Genomic DNA, 25,036 nt, shown 5'->3' with positions numbered 1-25,036 from the left:
GCAAATGTTGACTAATGCAGACACAGCAAATGTGAATTCATTTCATAATGTGCCAAGAGAACCATGTGCTATTACCTGGAATATTTACTTATGTGCATTCATGAAACTGACTCTCTGTAATAAAATTAAATCCAGCATCTTATAATAAAAGTATTACATGAGAAATATTTAGACATGGCTCAGTGCCATTGATTATGCACTACTGTTGATGTTTTCAGACTTAAGAATGGGTAAAATTAACAGAATGTCCCATATAGCTGGCATTTACACTCATTTTTTTTTTTAAATAGAAAATGGATGACCTAATTGTAGATTTTTTTTTTTAAGTTACCTGATTTCTTTTCCTTGGACCATTGAAAGAATCCTAAAGAGGGAAGAAAAAAGATTACTAAAGGAGCCATATTCAAAACTTTTTTCTACTTTAGTAATTACTGTTAAAAATTATCCCAGAATAAATACCTTCTGTGGCAATCATTACACCAACCCAAACACATATGAGGGGAAGCCAGACTGAATTAATATTCCCATAAGAATGAATTCCTTACCAAGCATATGGGTTGAACAGAAGAGATCTTACAATTTTTGCCTCCCCAGTCCTCAAAACTGGTGTACAAGCCTTTATCCAGGACATACTGCTCTCCTGTAAAGTCAGGGTTTTCATAGGCTACCCACCTACAGAAACAAAAACCATGGCTAGAGTTTTTATTTTACACATAAAACTGCCTTATTTTACACATAAAACTGAAAAGGGTTTTGCTGATCAGACGCCATACTGTTTCTGGTTCTCCATTAATACTTAGGGGCGGATCCACTTTGCCTATATGACAAAGCCAGTCTGCATAAAAGAATGCCTACGTAGACATCTTGCTGTTCCTAAATACCAAATTCCTATGCCTCAAGAAAGCACCAATGAGGATAATCTTGTGTTGTGATTTTTTTCTAGTTTCATGACAAAGAAATACACTGGATTTTAAAGAAGAGTCTGATTTTTTTTTAAATCAAAAACTCTTTTTCAACATTGAAAGACTTCTGCAGAGAGATCTTAACAGGAAGCTGTCTCACATACAACAAACCACAGTGGATAACGAACAGCTGAAAGAAGGAAAGCACTGAAATGTTTTCAAACAGTATTTCCAACTTAGCACATCTATAGCAAAATGGAAACAGTTGCCAGGGGTGCTAAGGACAAAGCTCTTGTAATGTTTATGTGTTAACTTTGCAGTGATCTCAGAAAGGCGAATTCAGTCAACTAACAGAGGCCACTTCCTGAGCAAAGGGGGTGTCTTTGGAGGGGAAAGGTTTTCTAATTCTATTCCATTCAAGGGTTACTCAGTGTGGTCCTCAGTTAATTCAGTGTTGTAATGGTCCACTCATAGCTTGAGTGCCACACACTAAGCTCAGAACTTTGCAAGTCGCTTGCAGATCTGCCGTCATATTTACTGAAGGGGGTGCTGGCGTGCCCACTTCACGACAGAAATCACCCCTCTTACTCATTCGGCGAACACTGACTGCCCATCAGCCACACACGAGAAACTAGATTGACATGAAGACTATAAAGAAGGAAGAAGATAAAATTCTTGTCCTTGAAGTTGGCAGACAGAGGAGCATCACAAGTAAATATGTGTTGTGACACATTCGGGATGGGAGGTGACCTATCCAAAGTGATGCAATCAGTTAATGGCCAGAACGTGAGTAAGCCTGAGGCAGACAAGGCTCTTTGCACTTTGAAACCTGCCCGCCATGTTCTAGTAAAACCTATATGTCTATACCACAACTGAAACGGATTCAGAGTTCACTGTGCGAGTATGTCTGCAGTTATCCCCTGGAGATGAACACACCCCAGGAGGAAAGAAGACTACAGAACCCAAGTGGTTAGAAGGAGCTCAATAGCTAAAATTTGATAGCTCATCTCTGGCCATGTGAATGCAGGAACTGTCTCTCTCAGAAAATACCTCCACCCTGGCCAAGTCTCAAAGTTACATCAGCAGGTTTTCAAACTTCTGCATCTTCACTGTGAGGTCAGGAGTTTGGAGAGCCGGTTCTCTCCATGGTCCTCACTGTAACTTTCAGGAATGCTGAAGAGGGCATTTCCATTGACAAGGGAGGCAACTGGGTGAGGACCCTGTGCTGAGCACGAGAAGCCACTGGTTTACCTGCAGCGACACCTCTGCATGTATATTTCAGGTAAGTCTGTGGTCCGGGTGCAATGGCAACTAGAATAGGAAGCCCAGCTCCAGCCATGGCTGCCTCTTCATAAGATAAACCACAAAAACCAGAACTTGAATGTGAGTCATACCACAGAAGGCTGTGGCAGGACTCTGGACTGTGGTAGATCTGAACACCAAAGGAAATCACCAATGAAGAGAGAATGGAGCCAGGACCAGAGCCCAAGCCCCACAGCCCTGTCAGGTCCTTGTCACTTGTTGAACAAACAAGTGTGTGTGCTCCACTTCCCCATGGAATGAAATAAACAACAGCTAGAAAAACACAGGACAGTGGGCGAGCCTGTCTGACTCACTCAAATGGAAGCAAGGAAGTGCATTAAGCCATGGCCTGACTTGGAAAGCATTCTTCCAACGCCTGGTTAAATCTCCTTGAATTGGAGGTAAAGAGGGAAGAAACCCAAACACCCAGAGCCAAGTCTCTGTAGGACATACTTAGTCTACTTATATGTGGGACTCCTACAAAAATTCTCCAGTGGCCTTCTCAGATGGGTTCTGTACCTCTGAGTCATTACTGCTATATTAGAAGGTGGGTAGGCAGCAGGGGACAAAGACAAGCCTGCTGGAATGGTAGCTAAGAATTAGGCAGAGGACAATTACCCTTCTGTGGAAGAGTGAGGGAAAAAAATTAAAACAACACTTGGTTTTATTTATGTATTTAGGTTCTCACTGTATCCCTGGCTAGCCTAGAATTTGCTATGTAGACCAGGCTAGCTTTGATCCCTCTGCCACTGCCTCCTTGAGTGCTGAAATTAAAGGCCTGGGCCACAATACTGCGCTTATTTTTATCTATACCCTAGAAGTACTTTGTTTTACTCTTAGTGTTGAAAAGTTAGCCCAGCTTTCCCTGCTTGGTCAGGAGCATAACACAGAATAGTAAGCAGACATGTATGGGAATTCTTCTGCACTCTCTAAGAGCTCTAGGGAGACACAGACAAGAATTTCAAAAGCTTTGTTCTGTCTGGGCATGGTGGCATCCATCTGTAACACCCCATCCATCTCCCATCCCCAGTTTCCATACCCACCCCACCCACTGCACTGAGGAGAACTTTGAAGCAAGAAGATTGGTTCAAGGCTAGCCTGGGTCATATAGCAGGACTATGTCTCAAATAATAAAAGCAAAACAAAAAGTTGCTTCCAACTTGTGATAAGAAAATGTAAATAATAAAAACCGTAAAACAAAACAAAAGTTATGTTGCTTATTTACCAGTAAAAATAAGGCCATTAAAATAAAACTATTTTTCTTTGAAACTACTAAAAATGTATAGGCCAGTCACCCTCCCTCCAGTGGCGCACCCTGCACGGCTGGCACAGCCATCTCCTCCAGTCTTGCTGAGTACAGATGAGAAGCTCCCCTCTCTGCTGTGCCTTCCCAGTGTTTAATCCCTGCCTCCTGCAGCACTGCTTGTGCTCCACATAAAGGCTGCATCTTCTCTGAAGGCAAGACAGACCTCAGTATGTATCTGTAATGGCAAACTGAATGGAAATGAAGAAGCAACTGACCTTGCTAGATACAAAAGCCCTTCTACATCCAACAAATTTAGGAGGGTGTGTGTGTGTGTGTGTGTGTGTGTGTGTGTGTGTGTGTGTGTGGAGAGAGAGAGAACAACCATACCTCCTTTCTACTTCCCCCCAATACCAAACCTCAATTTCTACAACAACAAGAAAAAAAAGCCTCATCCAGAAAATACAGCTGAAAATGACTATAAATGAAAACATTAAAAAGCCCAACATCCTATTAAAGGAAACTGATTTCAAGCAAGTGTGGTAGATAAAGAGAAAAAAAAACAGGCTCAGAGCACAGTTAGCACTGTGCTAATAGTTAACCGACATCGACATCTACCCAGCGTCCTTCAGCTTCCTCTGCTAGACAGATAACCAACTGGCCTGGGACTAATGAACAAAGATACCTGGTGAGTGTCAAAACCCACGCCTGTTCCTCTGAGACTCACCCTAAGTCTTTTCAGACCTAGCTAGCTGTGAAGGCAATCTGGAGTAATGCAGAGCCACTATACCATTTCAGTGGCTTCTGCCATATGTGCAGACGACTCCTGCCTGTGGTGGAGAGCCAACAATGACCATAAAATGTCAGGGCTACAGAACAGGTCCCATAGAAGGCATTTTCTGCTAACATTGGGATCCAGTGGTCACTGATGTCATTCTGCCTGGTCACAAGAAACAGCCTACACAAAGATGCAGTGACTAGCAACAGAAGCACATGCTAGCATAGACATGTGTCAGGTATGTCAGGCTCTTGGGGAGGCCTCAAGAAATGTAGTAGGGCTGAGGCTAGCCTGACTCAAGTAGGCTAACACCAACCACTTTCAACAGAATCAATGTCAACTTTTCCCATATGTTCATTTAATAACTTTCTCACTCAGCAGAAATCAGAAGAGACACCACCTGGATTCCCTATAATAGAAATCTGGCATCTGTTTTTCTGATGCTCCTGGGCAGTCACACACTCCAATCATACCCACAGTGGGACTGACCCTAGGGATGGGCAAGTCATACTGGCACAGTCTCCTCTCTAGTTCAGATATGTACCAGTGATCCACACAAAGGAAGCAAATTCAAACCTGGAACCTGAGCATGCAATGAGTTCGGAGAACAAAAGCCAAAAGTGGCTGAAGGCTACCAGGTGAAGAGGGCTCGCCTAAGGTGAAGGCACAGAAGCAAGCGGATGAGACAGGTTCTGATGATGGTGTTTGTTTGATCCCTAATATCAGTCATGCCTACAGTAAAATATTTTTGTGTTTGAATGGTCATTGTCATTGTTACTGTTTTCAGACAGAATCCTACTATCTCACGCAGGCTGGTCTTGAACTCAGTGTTTTTGCTCCCACCTCCTGAGTGCTGAGATTACAGGCCTATGTGTTGAATGCAGAGAGTAAAGGCCTGTGCCACCACCATGCCTGGCCTGAAACCAAACCTTCTCTAGGACTTTTCATTTGTATAAGCCAATGAGTTCTTTTCTTATCTTCCAGGCTGGCAAGTTTGATCAGTCACTTCTGGCTCAGAATCATCTCCCAGTAGCAACTTGGAGGACCATTAGTAAAAGTTCTGGTGGCCATAATTCCAGCACTTGGGTGGCGGGGGAAGGCAGGTCCCAAGGTCTGGTCACCTGCGCTTCACAACCAGGCTCTCTCAAAAACAAAACAGCAAGCACGAGTTGCTAACTCTAGGTAGTCTGAACAATTGTTTTTATGTCAAAATACTAGTGAAGAAAGGCTAGCAGGGTTGGAACTCTAGGAAAATCTAGTAGGACTTTGTCCTAACCTCAAGGTCAATGTTAGCTTGCTCTTTTATTTGCTTCCCATTGTAAACAACCAACCCATTTAGAGAAAGGGCAGCAGGGCTGCATATTTCTGCTCTGACACCCAAAAGTCTGCTCCAAGTGGAAAAGAAAAGTTATATGAGAAAAATTTTGAAACCACTATAAAAATGGCACAGCCATAAATATCAAGTGGCTGAATTAATGCTTACCTGTCAGATATTTACTGAGGACCAACTCTGTGTCACAGACTCTATTAATTTAATTAATTAATTAACAGCAATCCGAGTGACACCCAAGCTTAAAATCTCAACTTCACTTACACGCCATTTAGCACATTGATTGATTGTGTCTTCACTCCATATCCGGTCTCCTTTAAATTAGCAACAATTCCTAAGACATCAATACTGGAGCCTTTGGAGCCAAAGTTCTTCTCACTGTACATTATCATGTGAGCATTTGAAAAATCCTATAAAAAAAGATTCAAATTCAGAGCATAGCCATTTATCATATGAAAAAGAACACAAACTAGCCATCTGCTTCTCTTTAACTTACACTTAATATTGGCCGTAAAGACTGAAGTTCTCCATTGTATCCTCCCCAGTCTTTCCAGTCCCTGTATTCTCCTTCTTCTAGCAAATACTGATGACCAGTGAAGCCACACTTCTCATACGCAACCCACCTGCCAGAGAAAGACCACAAGCAGCTTTTCAGACATTTAAAATTTTTCCCACATGCCAGTTTTACTGACAAACAGAAGTATAAAATAGGTGTGAATTTGTGTTACTATCGAAAATCTCTAAATTTAGAGATGATAGCATACAAATTTATGTTTTTGAGGATTGTTTAATATTTAAGAGAATTTTTTCAGAAAATACAAGAAACAATTAGAGTTCTGTAAAGGAGTGTAGCTGTATGTGGGTGTGGGTGTGCATGCATTTGGGTATGTGTGTGTATCTAATAAGAATTCAAATGGGGGTTGGGCAGATGACTCAACAGTTAAGAGCACTCGCTGCTCTTGCAGAGGACCCAGGTTAGGTTCCCAGCACCCACACGGCAGCTCAGAACTGTAAGTCCAGTTTCAGAGGATATGATACCCTCTTTTAGACTCCTCAGACATGCATGCATGTGGTGCACAGACATATATGCAGGTGAAACACTCATACACATAAAACAAAGATAAATAAATTTAAAAAGAATTAAAATGAAACCCAGCAACTAAAATGACAAACTTTCTTTAAACAGTACTGAAAATACAAATTTTGCCTGTTTGCAGGGCAACTTCAGTATATACTGCCACTTTCTCCAGCCCAGTGCACAGCGGACTGAAGAGAACATGAACACTGCTGAAATCCACCAGACCTGCTAGGGATGTAGCTGGATGCTGGGGCTGCAGTGTGATGTCTGGGGGTTTCTATCCTCACAGTTCCCTACTCCCCACAAAGCATCACCATACTATAACCAAGAAAAGAGAAATCCTTACCAGTTACCCGTCTACTTACACGCCTCTTAGGACTTTCATGGACCCCACCGACGAGAAGGGCAGCCGGTCATTTTCAGTCGTTTCTTCTGTCTCACCTCCCTCCGTGACAAAACTGCACATCTCTGTTTCTAGTTCCATACACCTTCCTTCAAAGGAGGGCTTTTCATAAATAATTACCTGCAATAGAAATGAGGTAGATATAGCAATAATTTGGGAGAAGACAAATAGCTAAGCATTGAATCTGCCATTCAATAGCATTTACTTGGGCTAGGGGTGTGGGGTGTGCCTCTTTGGTAGAGCACTTGCCAACATATGTGAGACCTGGGTTTCACCCTCCCCCCACACACACACAAGACACAGCCACAAACACACAAACAAACAAGCTGAGCATGGTGGCACAGGCCTGGAACTCCAGCACTCAGGGGGGTGAGAAAGGAGGATCCCAAGTCCAAGGCCAGCCATGAGCTACATAATAAAGACTGTCTGGAATCAAGAAAAACAGTCAGCAAGATGGTTTGGCAGGTGAAGGTTGTGTTCAGTCTTCCCAGACACACTTGGTGGAAGAAGAGAGCCAACTCTCACCAACTTATAACCTCGACTTTCACACGTGACATGTCACGTGTTCCAACACGCCAACACACACACATACACAAAACAAACAAATGTAACTCAAAATAATAGTAAAGCAATAATAAAAATAGCACTAAGTCCTGAACCACAAATTAAATCTTTAAATCATATATAAAAATTAACTACATAAGAACCTACTAATAAAGTTAAATAAAAGTCATTAGGGATCCCTTCCTCCTCCTTCCACCCATAGCGTGGAACACTCCAAAGCCAAAGTTGAAAAAGATACTAAAGAGCCAGAGGATCCTAAAGTTGATCTAAAAATGAGAAACAACCATGTCATCAAAGTGCATGGTACAGGTGTAGGAACACAACAGACAGTAGGGGATTGGCTCAAAGCCTTTCTTCTGTGGCTAGCAACGGGCTCTGCAGATAGCAGATCCAACCAAGGATGGTAAAGTTAACAGTGACCTAAGATGCCCTTAGCCTCTTCCAGCAGGTGATGCTGGGGTGGGTCCTCTGGCTGCAGTAGAGGGAGGTTTACGGGGAAGTCACATTAGCGATGTATACTCGGAGAGAGTAGAATAATCTCTCCTTCCCCTACTCCCTGACTTCCCAACACTCACACTCTCTCTTTCTCTCCCCACTTGTTACCTTGGGATCCGTAGGGTATTCAACTTTACGGCCACCCTGAAAAGAAAAAAAACAGCACAGTTAAAAAAAATGATTTCCACTGACGGTGTTTACTAGAATCACAGTAGTTGGAGCACACAGTATGTTTACTAGAATCACAGTAGCTGGAGCACACTGTGTGACTACTTTCTGGTGTGTTTTAATTTACACGAGAGGATGCCACAATTATTGAATGGAACGAAGGTAGGAGACTCTCCAGAGCGGAGACTTGTAGTGCGCTAAGCTGAGTGTGCACACCTAGCTTGTGCTCCTGTTCTGCTTTTGTTTTGTTTTTCAGAGGGCTGAGGAATTGAAGCCAGGGCCTTGCAATGTTAAGCAAGCCCTCCATCACTGAGCTACAGTTCAGCTCCTTGGTTTATTTGCTTTGTGTTGTTTCTTAAATTTTCTGAAACAATTTTAATTTGTATTTCAGCAGTCAGTACTATTTTGTTTCTTGTTCTTTTGAGACAGGATCTCACTCACCAAGAAGATCAGGCTAACCTCAAACCTGGGATCTTCTTGCCTCAACCTTCTAAAACTCCTCTTTCTTATCTCTCTTGCTAAACAACCCCAAGGCTCCACACATCTATAACTAAACGTCCCCAGGAAGAGCTCCACCTTCCACACATGCATGGGCTGGTCCTTCAGCAGGGCACAGGCTTGACTGGCATCTTCAGCGGGGCATAAGTTTGGCTGGCATCGCCACCACTCCCTTTGGTTCCACTCCCAGCAGCCCCACCCCTTTGTATTTCCTGCCCGGCCCCTGGAGGCATCTGACTTTGCAACCAAATAGCCTACAAAAGCGTTGAAGTTCACACAGTGAGAAATAATAAAACAAACTATTAGGTAACGTTCAAAACATCTTAAAAGGACTGGGATTATTACCCTCTTATAATAAAAAGGAGGTATTTTTGTTGTTAGAAGAAAGCTAAAATCGGAGAAGAGAGTATTACATAAAAATACTAGACAGGCGACAGTCAGTAATGGGTAAACTGGAAGACGGTCTACCAATGTGTCTTCCAAAAATCCTCAAATGGCCCAGATAAACTGAAATCACAAAGAAGCAGGCCAACTCAACCAGACCTTACACAGCAAATGGAGCACCATCTTAAAAACTCATCTTTCGGGGGCTCCATAAACGTCAGAGTTTTGAAACCATCGAATTGCATTTTACGCTTGGAATAACCCTTTCGTGCATTCCCAAAGCTAATAAAACCAGGTTCTTTGAAAGTGGATTTAATTTTAGAAAAAAAAAAAAAGCCTCGTCATCTCCATTGAGATCTGCAGATAATCAAATTGAACGTTTTATTAGAAAGGGTAAATAAAATTGAGATAAAAATACCTTTCTAATTGGTCTCAGACTGGCTCTGAAGACACCTGCAAAGTGGAGTTCCACAAGCGAGTTGACAGCAGGGGCTTTACTCTCTGGTGTTCAGTGAGCACCTAGCGTCACGTGGCACACACCATAGCCTGGTGTGGCAGCCTCATCCCGCCTACAGCCTTCGTTCTAGCAGAACAGCCAGAGGCCAAGGCAAATACGGCCACAAAGAAAAGGAAGCTTGGGTCCCTTCTAAGCAAAAATCTTGAGGGGGAAGTACTGGAAATCTCACCACGCCCCTTCTGTCCCTCCTGGCAGTACCACTGGGCTGGTCCTCAGCATGCCCTGCCCAGCTCTGAGTCTGCCCTGACCCCCACATGCCTTCTCTGCCAGAGCCAGCTATGACAACCCTGCTTCTGTTAAGATTCAGCTTCACTTACCAGAAAGTTTTCTAGTTATGCACCTGCCCTGCCTCTCCTCCCACTAACTGGAGTTTTATTCACCATTGCTCCCATTTTCTATAAATATTTCATGCATGTATTGGGCCAGCTCTCAGCTGAAACTTGGCACAGACATCTCCTCTGTGAGGCAGAGATGCAAAGGGCATAGTCTTGTCCCCTTTTCTTAGCTGTGGAATTGGATAGGTTTTTGCTTCTGTTAGTTCTGTGCAGCATAGGGCTTATCTATATGTGTCATATATGCAGGTAAAGCCATAAAAGCTAGGTTTACTGTTCAGAGTCATAGCTGGTGGATTGCGGAGGTCAAGCTAACAGAGTTGCTGCCTTCAGAACACCGAGTTCAGTTCCATGTTTACCATTTTCAGAGGCCTCATGGATCCAATGTACGCTTCTTCAGTATCCCAGATGGATAAGTCTGGGTATTCGCCGGGCTCCAAGATGAAGGGGACGCCTTGAAATCCAGGTTCTTCGTAGATCAGCCACCTAAATGACCATCACGGGAGCAAAGAAGCAGAAACTCAGGATTTATTTCTGGTCTCCCCTGTATGGTACATAGAACCCCTCTGACAGAGGAGGACAAGAACACAGGAGAATGTGGCTATGCAGACATGGCCGCTCCTAAGTGTGCACGAACAGCAGTCCCCAGAGGAGCCAGCTGTGCGGTGTGCCCCCTGGCCTATGACTTCCTCTTGGCTGGCTCTGCCACTTATTTAAGCCTTATTATAACTACTTTTCCATGTGAATATCCCTGTCACCTAGTTAGAGACCCCAAGTCAAGCCATCTCAAGCTTTGTTTTACGTTAACATTTTATTTGTATATAAAGGCTTATAGAGTTCTACTTAATTATTTCTCATGGTGTCAACTTTTAACAGCTGACCCCTTCAAAAAACTTACATGAAAGGCTATCTAGAATCCTGGCTAGTCCTCACAACAGTGCTACCGGGAGGGAATGCTCTTGTCCCTATTTCACACGTGCGGTTTTAAGTCACTTGCCACAAGGCAGGGTTGCTGCAAGCTGACCCCAACCCCCACTCCCTGTCATCTTTTCCCAGCAGGTTTTTCCCATTCAGGGAGTGTACCAAACACAATCTGCTCACAGCCACCGTGTACACACTCTCACTGTGAGCACCACTCAGCACATACCACTGTCCGCCAGGCTGAAGGTCCGGGGCTGCCTGTCCCCAGGCAGCAATGCCTTCTGAGTTCTTAATTCTCCTCTGGCAAATGTTGCAATTCCATGCCCTTGTATTGGGTGTGTCTACTGTCCCTTCTCCTCTGGTCAGGAAATGGCAGCCCCACAGCCCCCTGATCTCAGGCCAGAGGAGCATAAAAGCATGCCCACTGGAGCTAAGTGCGTGTCTCTGAGAAGATGCAGCTATTGCAGAAGTGATTGCGCTGTGCATATGTTACTGTCCCTCCGGAAACACAGACTGGCCTCTCCCTCTCTTCCGCCTTCTGCCTGATCCCAGCCCCACACAGGGGATAACTTAGCTAGTCTGGTTGAATCACTCTACCAACCACACTGCGTTCCCAGATGTTGTGCCCCAAGGGGGAGCTCTAAATGAAATCCTTCACAGCAAAGCAGGCTCTGAGGGCGGAGTCGCTTCCTCTTGCTTCTGATTTTGGTCTAACATCCTAGTTTAGTAAAAGCCTGTGTTAAAGATGCCCTTGGACCTTCTTTAGACTAATTACCCAGAGATTTACCACCCAATTCCTGCTAAAGATCTGTCAACAGGTGCACAAAAGCCTAGGCGGCCCCGCGGCACACACGTGTGGAGATCAAAGCTGATCAGCAGTGTCCTAGGTCAGATAAGTTACAAAGGCAGAGGCGGTGGAAGGAGGAGGGAGTGGAAGATCAAGAATGAGGCCCGGGTGGTGAGGCTCCTGACATGCTCGGGCGTTCTATTTCTAGCTTACAAAAATGCACTCAGCTTATATAGTCTAGATTTTTAGTGCTTTCTCTTCAGAACAAGTTAATTAGAGGGGAAAAGGAGCCTGTCTTTAAAACGCCCTGTAATACCTCTAAGCCAGAAGGCAGCAGGCTGATGGGACACTCTAGCTTCCTATATCTAAACCACGACAGCCAGGAAGGCACATGCATTCCTGGAGCCCAAAGCTGGCTTGGGCATGCCACACACGGGCTTTTTTGATTTGGCCAAGGAATGGAGGTTCTGCAGACAATGCTGTTGAGTCTGATTCCCTTACAAGTGGATGGTTCTCATAAACAGCACGTGTGGCTCATGTAGTAACCCTTAAATTTTAAAATGATTTAAAAAATGATTTATTTTTACGTACACTGATGTTTTGCCTGCCCGTACGTGTGTGTGAGGGTACCAGATCTCCTGGAACTAGAATTACAGAGAGCTGTGAGCTGCCATGTGGGTGCTGGGAACTGAACCCAAGTCCTCAGCCAGTGCTCCTCATTACTGAGTCATCTCCCTGGCCCTAAACTCACGTTTTCAAAGCAGCCTTCTCATGAGGGTTTTTCTTCTTTGGTTGAACTATACCGGGTCTGTTCATCTAAAGCTACCATTTCACCTTTCTTGAAGCACACAGGCTAGTCACACGGCCTCTATAGAAGGTGGGGGATCCTGCTAGAAGGTAGAACATAAAAACTGGTGAATCTGCAAGACTGTCCCGAAGAGTCCTCCCTCAGTGAGCCAGCACTAGGGACCTTCTGAGTAACCGGGACAGACATTCACATATGCCAGGTACACTTGGGGATCTGAAAACTCATGCACAGAGCTTCAGGAGAGCAGGGAAATTTCTCTAGGTAATGCCATTTCTGTTTCTAAAGAAATGCTTTTCCTTTCCCATTATATTTAGCTCAAGACCACTTCCTACGTATAACCCCAGCAGCACAGACATTAAGGACAACATTGAATAAATGGGACCTCCTGAAACTGAGAAGCTTCTGTAAAGCAAAGGACACTGTCGCTAAGACAAAAAGGCAACCCACTGACTGGGAGAAGATCTTCACCAACCCTGCAACAGACAAAGGTCTGATTTCCAAAATATATAAAGAACTCAAGAAACTAGACTGTAAAAAACTAATCAACCCAATTATAAAATGGGGCACTGAGCTGAACAGAAAATTCTCAACAGAAGTTCAAATGGCCAAAAGACACTTAAGGTCATGCTCAACTTCCTTAGTGATCAGGGAAATGCAAATCAAGACAACTTTAAGATACCATCTTACACCTGCCAGAATGGCTAAAGTAAAAAACACCAATGATAGCCTTTGCTGGAGAGGTTATGGAGTAAGGGGTACACTCATCCATTGCGGGTGGGAATGCAAACTTGTGCAACCACTTTGGAAAGCAGTGTGGTGGTTTCTCAGAAAATTCGGGATCAACCTACCCCTGGACCCAGCAATACCACTCTTGGGAATATACCCAAGAGATGCCCTATCATACAACAAAAGTATATGCTCAACTATGTTCATAGCAGCATTGTTTGTAATAGCCAGAACCTGGAAACAACCTAGATGCCCTTCAACGGAAGAATGGATAAAGAAAGCATGGAATATATATATATATATATATATATATATATATATATATATACATATATATATATGTATATATGTATATATATATATTAGAGTACTACTCAGCAGTAAAAAACACGGACTTTGTGAATTTTGCATGCAAACGGATGGAAATAGAAAACACTATCCTGAGTGAGGTAAGCCAGACCCAAAAAGAGGAACATGGGATGTACTCACTCATATTTGGTTTCTAGCCATAAATAAAGGACATTGAGCCTATAATTCGTGATCCTAGAGAAGCTAAATAAGAAGGTGAACCCAAAGAAAGACATATAGTCATCCTCCTGGAGATTAACTTTCATCGGGCGATGAAAGCAGACAGAGACAGAGACCCAAATCGGAACACCGGACTGAAATCCCAAGGTCCAAATTAGGAGCAGAAGGAGAGAGAACACGAGCAAGGAACTCAGGACCGCGAGGGGTGCACCCACACACACTGAGACAATGGGGATGATCTATCGGGAACTCAACAAGGCCTGCTGGACTGGGTCTGAAAAGGCCTGGGATAAAACCGGACTCGCTGAACATAGTGGACAATGAGGACTGCTGAGAAGTCAAGATCAATGACACTGGGTTTTGATCTTACTGCACGTACTGGCTTTGTGGGAGCCTAGGCAGTTTGGATGCTCACCTTACTAGACCTGGAAGGAGGTGGGAGGTCCTTGGACTTCCCACAAGGCAGGGAACCCGGACTGCTCTTCGGGCTGATGAGGGAGGGGGTCTTGATTGGGGGAGGGGGAGGGATATGGGAGGCAGTGAAGGGGAGGAGGCAGAAATCTTTAATAAATAAATAAAAAAGAAAAAAAAGAAAACTATGGTTCAGAGTGATATCAACTATACTGTCAAGAAGCATGGGCTTATTTTTCTTTTTAACAAATATGAATGTGTATGAATGTATGCATAAAGAACATACATGATGAACATGCATGAATGTATGCATAAGGAACATACATGAGCATATATACATAGTATAATACTGATAAACTGTGGCCACTGATCTGTATATTAAAATATGTGTTATCATTCCTTTAGAAATACCATTTAGTTCCATAAGAAAAATCTGTCTTATTGTGTGTGCTTGTTTTTAGAACAAGGAACTAGTAGCTGACCACCTTGCAGGCAAAACTAAACCAAACATGCCCCGTTGGATCCTAGGAGATGTGGTTGGACATAAACATGAGCCTAATATTTATGAAAATTAACTGAAGATTAAATATGAGGTTATTCAAAACTTCTGAATAATTCTGCAATGGGGGGAAATGTGGGAAAGCGCCATACTAACTAGGCAAGCAAACTCTTTGTCATCAGTAGGCAAGTGGCTATTTTGTCATGTGTTGATACAGCATAAATGCATGGCACCACCTCACATGAAGTACCCTTGCCAAAACTGTTCACCATAAATCTAACTGTACCTTTGGACCTAACCCTTTGTACAGAGAACATTTAGACAATATAGATCATAAGAGGATCAGGGAAAAATAAATACTCAGAAAAGACCATGCTCTAAGACAGCTGGCTGATGCTCTTAAAACCTGGCTTGTCCTGTACCTAAGACTTAGGGATCATTGCAGAGGAGGGGGCAGAAAGATTGTAAGAGCCGGAGGAACCGGGAGTTTGCTGTGAGATTGAATCTTCTGGGAATTTCAAAGAAGCCACATCCATGAAGTCTCATTAGCATAGCTGTCTAAACAAGACAAGCACAACACCAATAAACATGGAAGAGGATAAGTTTATAAGGTCCCCAGCCTAGACTTAGAATTACAAACAACTAAGGGTGCTGAGAGTGGGAGAAAGCCTTCCCCAGGGAAGAGCCCCCAAATTGGTTATCCAATCAAAATGGTCAGCCCCAAAACCACACAAATATACACATATAAGACAGAGAAGGTTGTATTTATATATTTAGAAATACATATTTGTGCATATGTGTGTGTACATGCGCGCTTTTGCAAGTGTGAACAATTGAAAAAGAATTAGAGGGAGGAAGGGAAGGAAGGAAATAATGTAATTATTTAATTTCAAAAAATTATAAAATAAAAAAGAAAGAAAGAAAGAAAGAAAGAAAGAAAGAAAGAAAGAAAGAAAGAAAGAAAGAAAGAAGCAGGCCCTGCTCCAAAAAAGTCTGGCATAGCTGCATGCTTCTACGGTCCCAGCTCTCAAGGAGAGAGACAGACAGATCCCTGGGCCTCACCACCCTGTCAGTCTAGATGACAACTACAGGCTCATGCCTCAACAGGCAAGCACACTGGCACACACAGGTGCGCATGCTACACAGATACAAGAAGTCTGGCCTGAGCAGCAAAAAGACTTTCAGAGGCAGAAAAAAAAATGGACTTAAAGGAGGCACTCTCACTGGAACTTTTTGGGTTAGGGTGAGACAATGTCTCTCACTAAGGTGCCCAAGTTAACCTGGAACTCACTTTATACTGCCTGGACCTGACACGTCAAGCATGTGCCACTATGCCTGGCTCTGGATCCTGATTTAAAACAAAACAAAAACTATAAAAGACAGGCTGGAGGCAACTGGGAAGATGTGGTTCTGGGATGTCATATTTTCATAGGACACAATGCTAATTTTCTTAGGTAAAGTGAGAGCTATTATTTCATTATAAAGAGATTCAGACTGAGTCTGTAGGAGCAAAGGAACAAATATCTGTACAGTCAACTGACAGGAAAAGATAACAAACACGAAGCTGGGCACAGTAGTGCACACCTTTAATCCCAGGACTAGGGAGGCAGAGGCAGGCAGGTCTCTGAGTTCAGTCTGGTCTACAGAGTGAGCACCAGGACATCTAGCGCTACACAGAGAAACCCTGACTAAACAAACAAATGAGATAACAAACATGGGAAATGCGAACAATCACTGAATGTAGTGGATGGTAGGCAGGCATTTCCTGAACTATCCTGTCTAATGTTTGAAAGCCCATGAAATACAAATGGGTACTAATATAATATGTTCCACAGTAGAACACATGTAGTTACTATGACAAAGCAATGAAAAACACAGAAATACAGGCAAACCAATGGATGTGTGCAGTCTTAGCAGAGTTTATGTACGTGCAGAGTGAGGGAATAGGACCAGAACAAGTGCCAGAGTTCTGTAACAGAGCTGGGAGTCTTGAGTTGGGTGGCAGACTCACAAGGGTTTGTGCCATTACTAGGCTCCCAGACGAGCATATACACATATGTTCTTGTTGATGACAGACATCAACTCCTTCACAGTAAAAATAATAAAGCACACTGGGCTAGTGAAAAAATAGTCTTCACTTCAAAGCGCTGGAACTCTCCAACTAATGTTAACTTTTGTCCAGACAAAGCAGCCAGCCTGCCTTCCTTGCTTGAACCATCTGCTCCCTATGGAGTTCTAAAATTCTTTGTTTTTATTAACATATACCCTAGCGTTATGCAAGCCTGCTCTTGCCTCAGGGAGGGTGGGTGTTGCTATTAGCCAGTCACTAAAGTGAAGGTTTAGAAATCATTCATAAGCAACAGAATTTGAAAGGCAAATTTAGTAAAGAATTACTCAGTTCTTCAAGAAAGAATCTGTTAAGGCCAATTACACCCTTGCACGTGTGCAGAGGAACTTAATCCAGAGTGAACAGGCCCAGGAACATGTTTCCTAATGGGATACAGAGAAGTCCCCGCCCCCTCTAGGACCCAGAGCACGGGTGTACCAGCAGCCTCAGAATGAGGAGTGCCTGCTAGCAGGTAAACCCTTCCACCCTGGCTGGGTGTGGTACCTGGGGAGGACTGGGTGGATACAAAGAGTAAGCCACATACAAACAATCCTATCAGCTCACCCAGACTTCCTTGGGCTCTATAAAAGCATTAATGTCCTGAGCTAGCCAACCAAGCTCAGTAAGCTGGACTTTGAACAATCAGAGGCGGCTTTCAGGAGGCCCTGGCACAGAAATGAACAGCTGAAGGGGACATCCAAAGGCAGTGGTCATAAAGATGCTTTCTTCTGCTAGACTCATACATTTTCTCCCAATCTCCCAACATAAAAGTGCCTAAGGCACATAAAGTCTTTTCAAAACCTCAACCCCATCCACTGGCCTTCGGGATCGGGGGTACCTAATTGAAAGCAGGCTCAATGGTCATTTTCCTTTTTAAAACTTGCCTTTATCTGCTCTACACACTAAATCTTTTCTCTGTGCTGCAGTGCTGGGGACCGACCTCCAGGTCTTCCCCATGCTGGGCAAGTGCTCTAACGCTGAATTACACCCACAGCCCTTTCAATACTTCTCTAAGTGAAACACTCCCAAGTGTTCCCTGCAACCCTTCCCTGCAATCCAGGCCTACACTTCCACTTACCTCCTGCCCCTCCTGTGAACTCGGAGTGGATCTCAGATTTAACCTGTCCAAAACTACTGAATTCCACTCTCCCTCCCACACCGTTTCTGCAGATCTTCATCTCAGACCAGGCCAGCCCCAGCCCCCTGCACCTATCTAAAACTGATCAGAAAATACTGTCAGTTCTGCCTTTAAGAGTCTTTATCCAGTGACGGAAGCAGGGCCGCCCTCTGGGAGTCCTGCCAGTCCTGCAGAGGAGAGGAAGGAGGGGTTGTAGGAGCTAGGGTGTCAGGACCATCTCAGGAATACCCACAGAAATGGCTTGCCTGGCTCACGGGAACTCATGGAATCTGAACCAACAACAAGGGAGCCTGCCTGGAACTGATCTACGCCCTCTGCATATATATGACAGTTGCATAGCTTGCTCTGCAATGGGAGCAGGAGCTGTCCCTGGTGCTTTGACTGGCTCTTAGGAGCCAAATTCTCATGCTAGATTGCCTTGTCCAGCCTGAATACAGGGGGAGGTGCTTGATCTTATGGCAACTTGATTCGCCAGGCTTGCTGATGCATAGGGTAGGCCTGCCTTGCCTTGCCTTGCCTTTCCTTGCCTTTCCTTGCCTTGCCTTGCCTTGCCTTGCCTTGCCTTGCCTTGCCTTGCCTTTCCTTTCCTTTCCTTTCCTTTCCTTTCCTTTCCTTTCCTTTCCTTTCCTTTCCTTTCCTTTCCTTTTCTTCTCTTCTTTCTTTTCTCTTTTCTTTCCTTTCTCTTCTCCTTTCTTTCTTTTGTTTTTGTTTGCATGTTTGTATTTCAAGACAGAGTTTCTCTGTATAATAGCGCTGGTTGTCCTAGAACTCACTTTGTAGACCATGGACCTGCCCCTTTCTGACCAAATATGGAGGAGGAGAGGATTGGGTGTGGGGCAGGGGGGAAAGAGAGAGTAAGAGGAGGGAGGGGAGACTGCAGTCAGGATGTAAAATAAATAAATAAAATCAAAAAATTGTATTTCAGGCCTCATCACTTTCTGCCATCATCATCTCTTGCCAGCAAGATTGGAATTGCCTCCAACCGTTTTCCTTTCTCTCCTCCCTCTTGAGAGTCTCTTTCTATAGGGCAGCCAGCAATCCTCAATTGTGCCCTACTAAGGGCCCTTCACTTGATGACAAGCCATCACCATGCCCTCCCTGCTGTTCTCTTACTTATGGAGAGAAGGGAATATACCTCTCAAAATGCCATATTCAAATTTAACCACTGGAAGGTACTAAGACAGAGGATCATACAGGAATTTCAAGAGGTAATTCAGTCAGATTTAGTCAGGGGGCCTCTTTCTCATAAAGCCACCCATTCATGGACAACTAATGGGTTATTTCAGTGTGGCTGTTACTGTAGCCAGGCTGGCTGTTTCTTGTGCACACCCCTCTGCCCGCACATTGGCACAAGGCCCTACACTGCCCTGGGACGTCATAGGCCTCACCAGCAGGAAGGCCCTCACTCAATGCCTCCCATCCCTTGAATCTGTGAGCTAACAAACTGTATTCCTCCTAAGCTCTCAGCATGTGGTATTTATCATGGTCACAGAAAATGAACTAAGACAGAGCTGTTTCCTAAGAGAGGGAACAGACAGGGAAGGAGCACACTTGGCTGCTGGGGGTTGGGGGGAGGGTGCTCAGTCTTAACCTGTCTACTGGATACTTCTTTTATTTCAACTGTACACTTACCTACTGATGTGGGATTCCCCTCTGTATGCTGTGAATACCATTGATTAATAAAGAAACTTCTTTGAGCCTATAGCAGAGCAGGGCAGAACAGAGCTAGGGAAGGAAAACTAAACTGAATGCTGGGAGAAAGAAGGCAGAGTCGGTGAGAAGCCATATAGCCCCACCAGAGACAGACACAAGAACTTTACCTGGTAAGCCACAGCCTCATGGCAACACACAGATGAATGGAGATGGGTTAATTTAAGATATGAGTTAGCCAGAAATATGCTTAAGCTATTGACCAAACAGTATTGCAAATAATATAGTTTCTGTGTGATTATTTCAGGGCTGAGCAGCCGCGAACAAACAAGCCATCTCCTACAACAACCTACTATAATTTTCTAGGGACACTCAAACAAAAGAACAAATAGTCATAAAGGTAGCTAATCTATACCTTATCCCCTCCTATAAAGTTCTAGATAAAATGTTATTTGTCTTCTGCTAGAGTACCTCCTATGACAAGAAACTCTATACCTAACAAGGCAATTCACTTCCATTTCAACCATTAGGAAGCCAAAGTCTACTCCTCCCGTGTCTAGCTGCTTACTTGTGACCACTATGGAGCACCACAAAACAAGTGAAATGTCTAAATTTCATTTCTTCAAAGATGGCTGCTACCCACCCCCAAGTCAAAGCCTCCACAGTCACGCTTCCTATGGTCACCTGAATGTTTCAGCTCATGATTCCTGAGGACTAAAAATCAGAGTTTGTGATCTGCAGGTTACTCAGTTCCTCCAATCTATACAATCAAACCACTTCCCCATGATTACAACAACAGCAAACTGAGATTCATAGTGGCCAACAGAATGCCACGGCATGACTAATGAGCACTTTCTCATTTGCTCAGAGATATCCTAGATCACTTTACAAGACAGACTATGAAACCTTTGGCTGTATATTCCATTCATAAAAAACCTGTCAATGTTTTCTGAATATATAAATAGTTATATTTAGCACACTACCATTGAACTAATAATGTATTTCAGAAAATTCACGTGAAGATAAAATGTTAAAAGGGAAGAGATTTGAGCAAAATGTCTCAGTGGGGTAGATTCCTGATGACCTCAGTTCTGTACTCGGGGCCTTTATGTTAGAAGTAGAGAACTGATTCTTGAAAATTGTCTTCTAACTTTCACACATACTCCATAGCACACACGTCACACACATGCCACATACACACACACCATATATACCATAAATAAAAAATAAATTGTAATAATTTTCCCCTCCCTCCCTCCCTCCCTCCCTCCCTCCCTCCCTCCCTCCCTCCCTCCCTCCTTTCCTTTTTGGTTTTTCGATAGGGTTTCTCTGTAGTTTGTTTGTTTTTGATCCTGTCCTAGATCTAGCTCTTAGAGACCAGGCTGGCCTTGAACTCACAGAGATCCTCCCACCTGCCTCTACCTCCTGAGTGCTGAGATTAAAGGTGTGTGTCACCACCCAGCAGGTAATAAATAACTTTTCTAAAGAAAAAGATTTTACATAAAATGCCAAGCAATGTTGATAGGGGTTTTTCTAACATTCCAGCAAATACTTTCCACATGCCTGGGGCTTTGAGCTCCACTTTAATGACCGTAGGCTCTGTCCTGTGCCTCCACTTTGTATACTCACCTGCCCTGTCTCAGATATTCCCATTGCCTTCAAAATACTCTTACAGTTTCCTGGGCTTACGTAGCCAATACAACAGCATTGTGTAACAGTGGCAAAAGAAATGCATTCACCTTGACCCCATCCTGCTTGAAATACTGATTACTCAGCTTTGAGTGGCCAGGTTTCTCTGTGGTAAGTGAAAAATCCTATGTTAAAAATGTGGCTTCCATGGCTAGGATATCGCTTACTGGTGAAGTTCTTGCCTAGAATTAGCCCCAGCACAGGAAAAGGGGGTGTGTGGGTTGGGGTGATGGCTCAGCAGGAAAAGCATATGCATGGGGACTGGCGTTTGGATCCCCATACCCACATCCGACGGAGCCTCATTACATCTGCATTGGAAACAGAAGACTTACGTGCCCCAGTGCACTTTAATGGAACATGTCTTCTGCATCACACCGAAGCCTTGCATTTCCTCAGTATCATCAAAGTAGGAATTCAGGAGTCCTAGCCCTTCCGGCTCCGTAAACAAGTCAATCTGACTAATTCTGTAGTCCTGAAAAAAATACACATACACATATATTACATATATAATAAGTATATTGTGTGTTGAACTTGTAATAAACTCATTGTTCTTTCTCTTACAGCTTACTAAAATCTTTATTTAAAATTTTTAACATGTGTGTATGAGTACCACATGCATGCCTTGTGCTGGTGGGGGCCAGAAGAGGGCATCCGATCACCCAAAACTGGATTACACAGTCATGAATCGGTCCATGTGGATGCTGAGGACTCACTTGGGTCCTCTGTAGAGTAACAGGTGCTCCTAACTGCTGAGTCATCCCTCCCGCCCCTTAAAATACACATTGAAAATACACATACAATTCACGGGGCACTGCCATTGCATCTTCTCCCCTTCCTGTTTACACTCATTACACAACACGGCTCTGTTGGGTCACACATCCTGCTGTGGTGACACATCTCGGGGTCACATTCAAGGGCCACCAGGAAGGCCCCTTCTTGGCATGTTCCTTGGTCAGAAGACTTTTGGTTCCTTTGCTCGGAAGTCTTGTGGCCCTAGCCTAAGTCTACACTTAGGTTCTTCCCCAACTATGGTTTTGTGCCCATAATCACTCCATAGTGACTTTCCTTGACTGTGACTTTGGTTTGGCTTAACATGTAGAAACAAAAAATACACCCATGGCACTTTATAAATCTCTTCATTCTTGCCACTGTTTCATGCCCTTGGGTGTATCAAAATGTAGGTGTGTCTGCTATAATATATATATTTTATGTGTGTACATATATAACATAAATTCACAATATAATTTGTATTATATATACATATAACTTATATGTGTGTTATATAAATGTAAAAGATATGCAAAATATTCCATTGAGAAGACATGTTAGAATAGTGTTCCTCAGAGCTGGAGAGTTGGGTCAGTGGTTAAGAACACTTATAGCTGTAGTAAAGGACCCCAGTTCAATTCCCAGTACTGACCTGGAGGTTCCAACACTGGACCATGTGGTGCACAGACTATATGGAGGCAAAATACTCATACACATAAAATTATAGTGTTCCTCATATCTTATATGGCTTATCATACTATGTATTCTACTTAAAAATTAAACTGGCTTTGGTGGTGATGCCTATAATTCTGGGGGCTAGGGACATCAAGAGGCAGGAGGATTGCTGCAACTTCAGAGAGAGCCTGAGCTACACAGCTAGATTGTGTCAACACCACTAACAGATAAATAATGATCATCACCTAAGTTGCTCAGAAATGTTGACCAGGGGTGTAGTGGGCTACACCTGTGATCCTAGCTTGTGAGGTGGAAATGGGACGATCAGGAAGTAGTGCAGGGCTAGCCTGAGCTACACAAGGCTATCTTAAAGCAAAAGAAACAGTAAGAAAAACTGATCCAGGAAGTTGGCAGCACTTCTCTCTGCCAAAAGCTGTTTTCCGGGGCTGGAGAGATTAAGAGCATTGCCTGCTCTTCCAAAGGTCCTGAGTTCAATACCCAGTAACCACATGGTGGCTCACAACCATCTGTAATGGGGTCTGGTGCCCTCTTCTGCCTTGCAGGCATACACACAGACAGACTATTGTATACTAAATAAATAAATATTTAAAAAAAGCTGTTTTCCACCCTCCCTCATCTCACCTTAGAACCATCCACGTTTCTCTACTGCACTCTACAACATCTAAGTCTACGGTATAAAGTCATCTCATCTTCCATTAGTGAGGCGCCAGACATTACGTGTTCACAAAGGAAGATGCTGACAATACCTTCCTCCTCAAAAAATAAACAGGAACTTCTACCCACCTCTGTAAATGAACCTCAAATAGCTCGAAAAAAAATCTGGGGTTTTGTTGTTTGGAGGGAAGATTTATTTGGGCTCAGGGGTTCAAGGGTCACTGCTGTGGGCCTACTACGAGCCTGAACACCATGGAAATGCATACAAATAATGCAGGGTCAGCTAACGGCAGTCAAGCAGCAAAGACACACAGAGAGAGTAAAATAATATTTTTAAAACCACATGAAACCTGAGTTGAGCTAAACCATTTCTAGATTGCTTTTCCAAAGTGAAATATCCTTAAATGCCTCCAGGAAAGCAAAACTTCATGCAGCCATCAAAAACCTAAGCAAGGGACTGGAGGGATGGCTCATCAGTTAGAGCACCTGCTGCAATGCCAGAGGACCAGAGTTTGCATCCCAGCAGCCACGCCACCGGCTCACAACCAACTGGAATTCCAGCTCCAGGTATCCCCAAAACTCTCTTCTTGCCTCCATGGACACCTGTGCATATATTTGCAGACACACATGTAGGCACACAGACACATAAAAAATAAAATAAATCTTAAAAAAACCAGGCTGCTCATAAAGAATTCATCACAGCCAGGTTACTTAACAAAGTGTTCCTTTGGGATGTGAGTAGACGTCAGAGCAAAATCTTACCTAATAGATTTATCATGAAAAATATCCAATGATTAGAATGTTTCTTTTCTATTCTAGTTAATTGATGGCATGCAAATATTTACATTATAGAACACATATCCCAAGAATATCTATCAAATATTTTCCCATTTATTTCACAAAATGAGGATTCCCTTTAAGTAAAATTATTTCTGACACCCAGGTCCCTGTCCTGAATGAAGTCCACATTTCCCATAACCAACCTGAACCACGTGTCTGATGGAACCAATAACTGTAGGTTTTTCAGGCTCAGCTTCTTCATCCAAAATATCCTCCATACTCCAGAGATGAGAGAGTTCCAATTCACCTTCCTCTAGAGCGATAGAGTTCCCTTCAAAATTGGCTTTCTCATACAAAATCCAGCTGAGAACAAAACACAGAACCCTGTTATCCGTCACAGTGAGGCAGGTGTGATTCCTTAATCTGGCTAGGCCATATTGTACATCAACTAGAAATAGTGTATGCTCTCCCTAGGACCAGTCTCACTGGGTTTTATCAAGCCTCAGATAATTAGAAAACTATACAGGTGTTTTGCAGAATGTTCGCGTTATCACTGCGCATGGTCATGGACCTGACAGTGGAGACTGACCCATGATCATAGGTGCTCTCTGGGTGAGCTTTCCCTTTACAGGTATATTACCACACGTTTCTCTTAAAGGGACTGTGATGTATACAGTCGAATCAATGGATATACTGATACAAAGAACTATATATATGTTAACATATATGTACTTTTGAAAGACTCTCCCAGCAACCACACAGTACTAAGAAAAGCGGCACAGCAAATAGTGAGGGCTCACTCACACCTTCACAAAGCCAGTAAGTGTTGCTGAAAGCGTTGGGAAGATGGCTCAGTGGCTAAGAGTTAGGACTGCTCTTG

The 25,036-nt window shown here is 43.5% G+C and overlaps 1 protein-coding gene across 1 annotated transcript in view; it reads right to left on the bottom strand.

The window, feature by feature from the left end:
- Window positions 1–25,036, bottom strand: part of Crybg1 (crystallin beta-gamma domain containing 1) — a 58,462-nt gene that overhangs the window by 17,549 nt on the left and 15,877 nt on the right. The window contains exons 5-13 of the mRNA XM_075944423.1: window positions 24,360–24,519; window positions 21,591–21,730; window positions 10,354–10,480; window positions 8,204–8,239; window positions 6,999–7,156; window positions 6,052–6,178; window positions 5,820–5,965; window positions 546–672; window positions 332–364 (exon numbers count right to left, since the gene is read on the bottom strand). Of these exons, the coding sequence (XP_075800538.1) occupies window positions 332–364; window positions 546–672; window positions 5,820–5,965; window positions 6,052–6,178; window positions 6,999–7,156; window positions 8,204–8,239; window positions 10,354–10,480; window positions 21,591–21,730; window positions 24,360–24,519 (1,054 nt within the window). The remainder of the gene's footprint in view (window positions 1–331; window positions 365–545; window positions 673–5,819; window positions 5,966–6,051; window positions 6,179–6,998; window positions 7,157–8,203; window positions 8,240–10,353; window positions 10,481–21,590; window positions 21,731–24,359; window positions 24,520–25,036) is intronic.

The sequence above is a fragment of the Microtus pennsylvanicus genome, chromosome 1 (assembly GCF_037038515.1).
Source record: "Microtus pennsylvanicus isolate mMicPen1 chromosome 1, mMicPen1.hap1, whole genome shotgun sequence".
Classification (NCBI taxonomy): Eukaryota; Metazoa; Chordata; class Mammalia; order Rodentia; family Cricetidae; genus Microtus; species Microtus pennsylvanicus.
The sequence above is the reverse complement of the archived record's forward strand: the minus strand, read 5'-3'. Positions and strand labels throughout refer to the sequence as shown.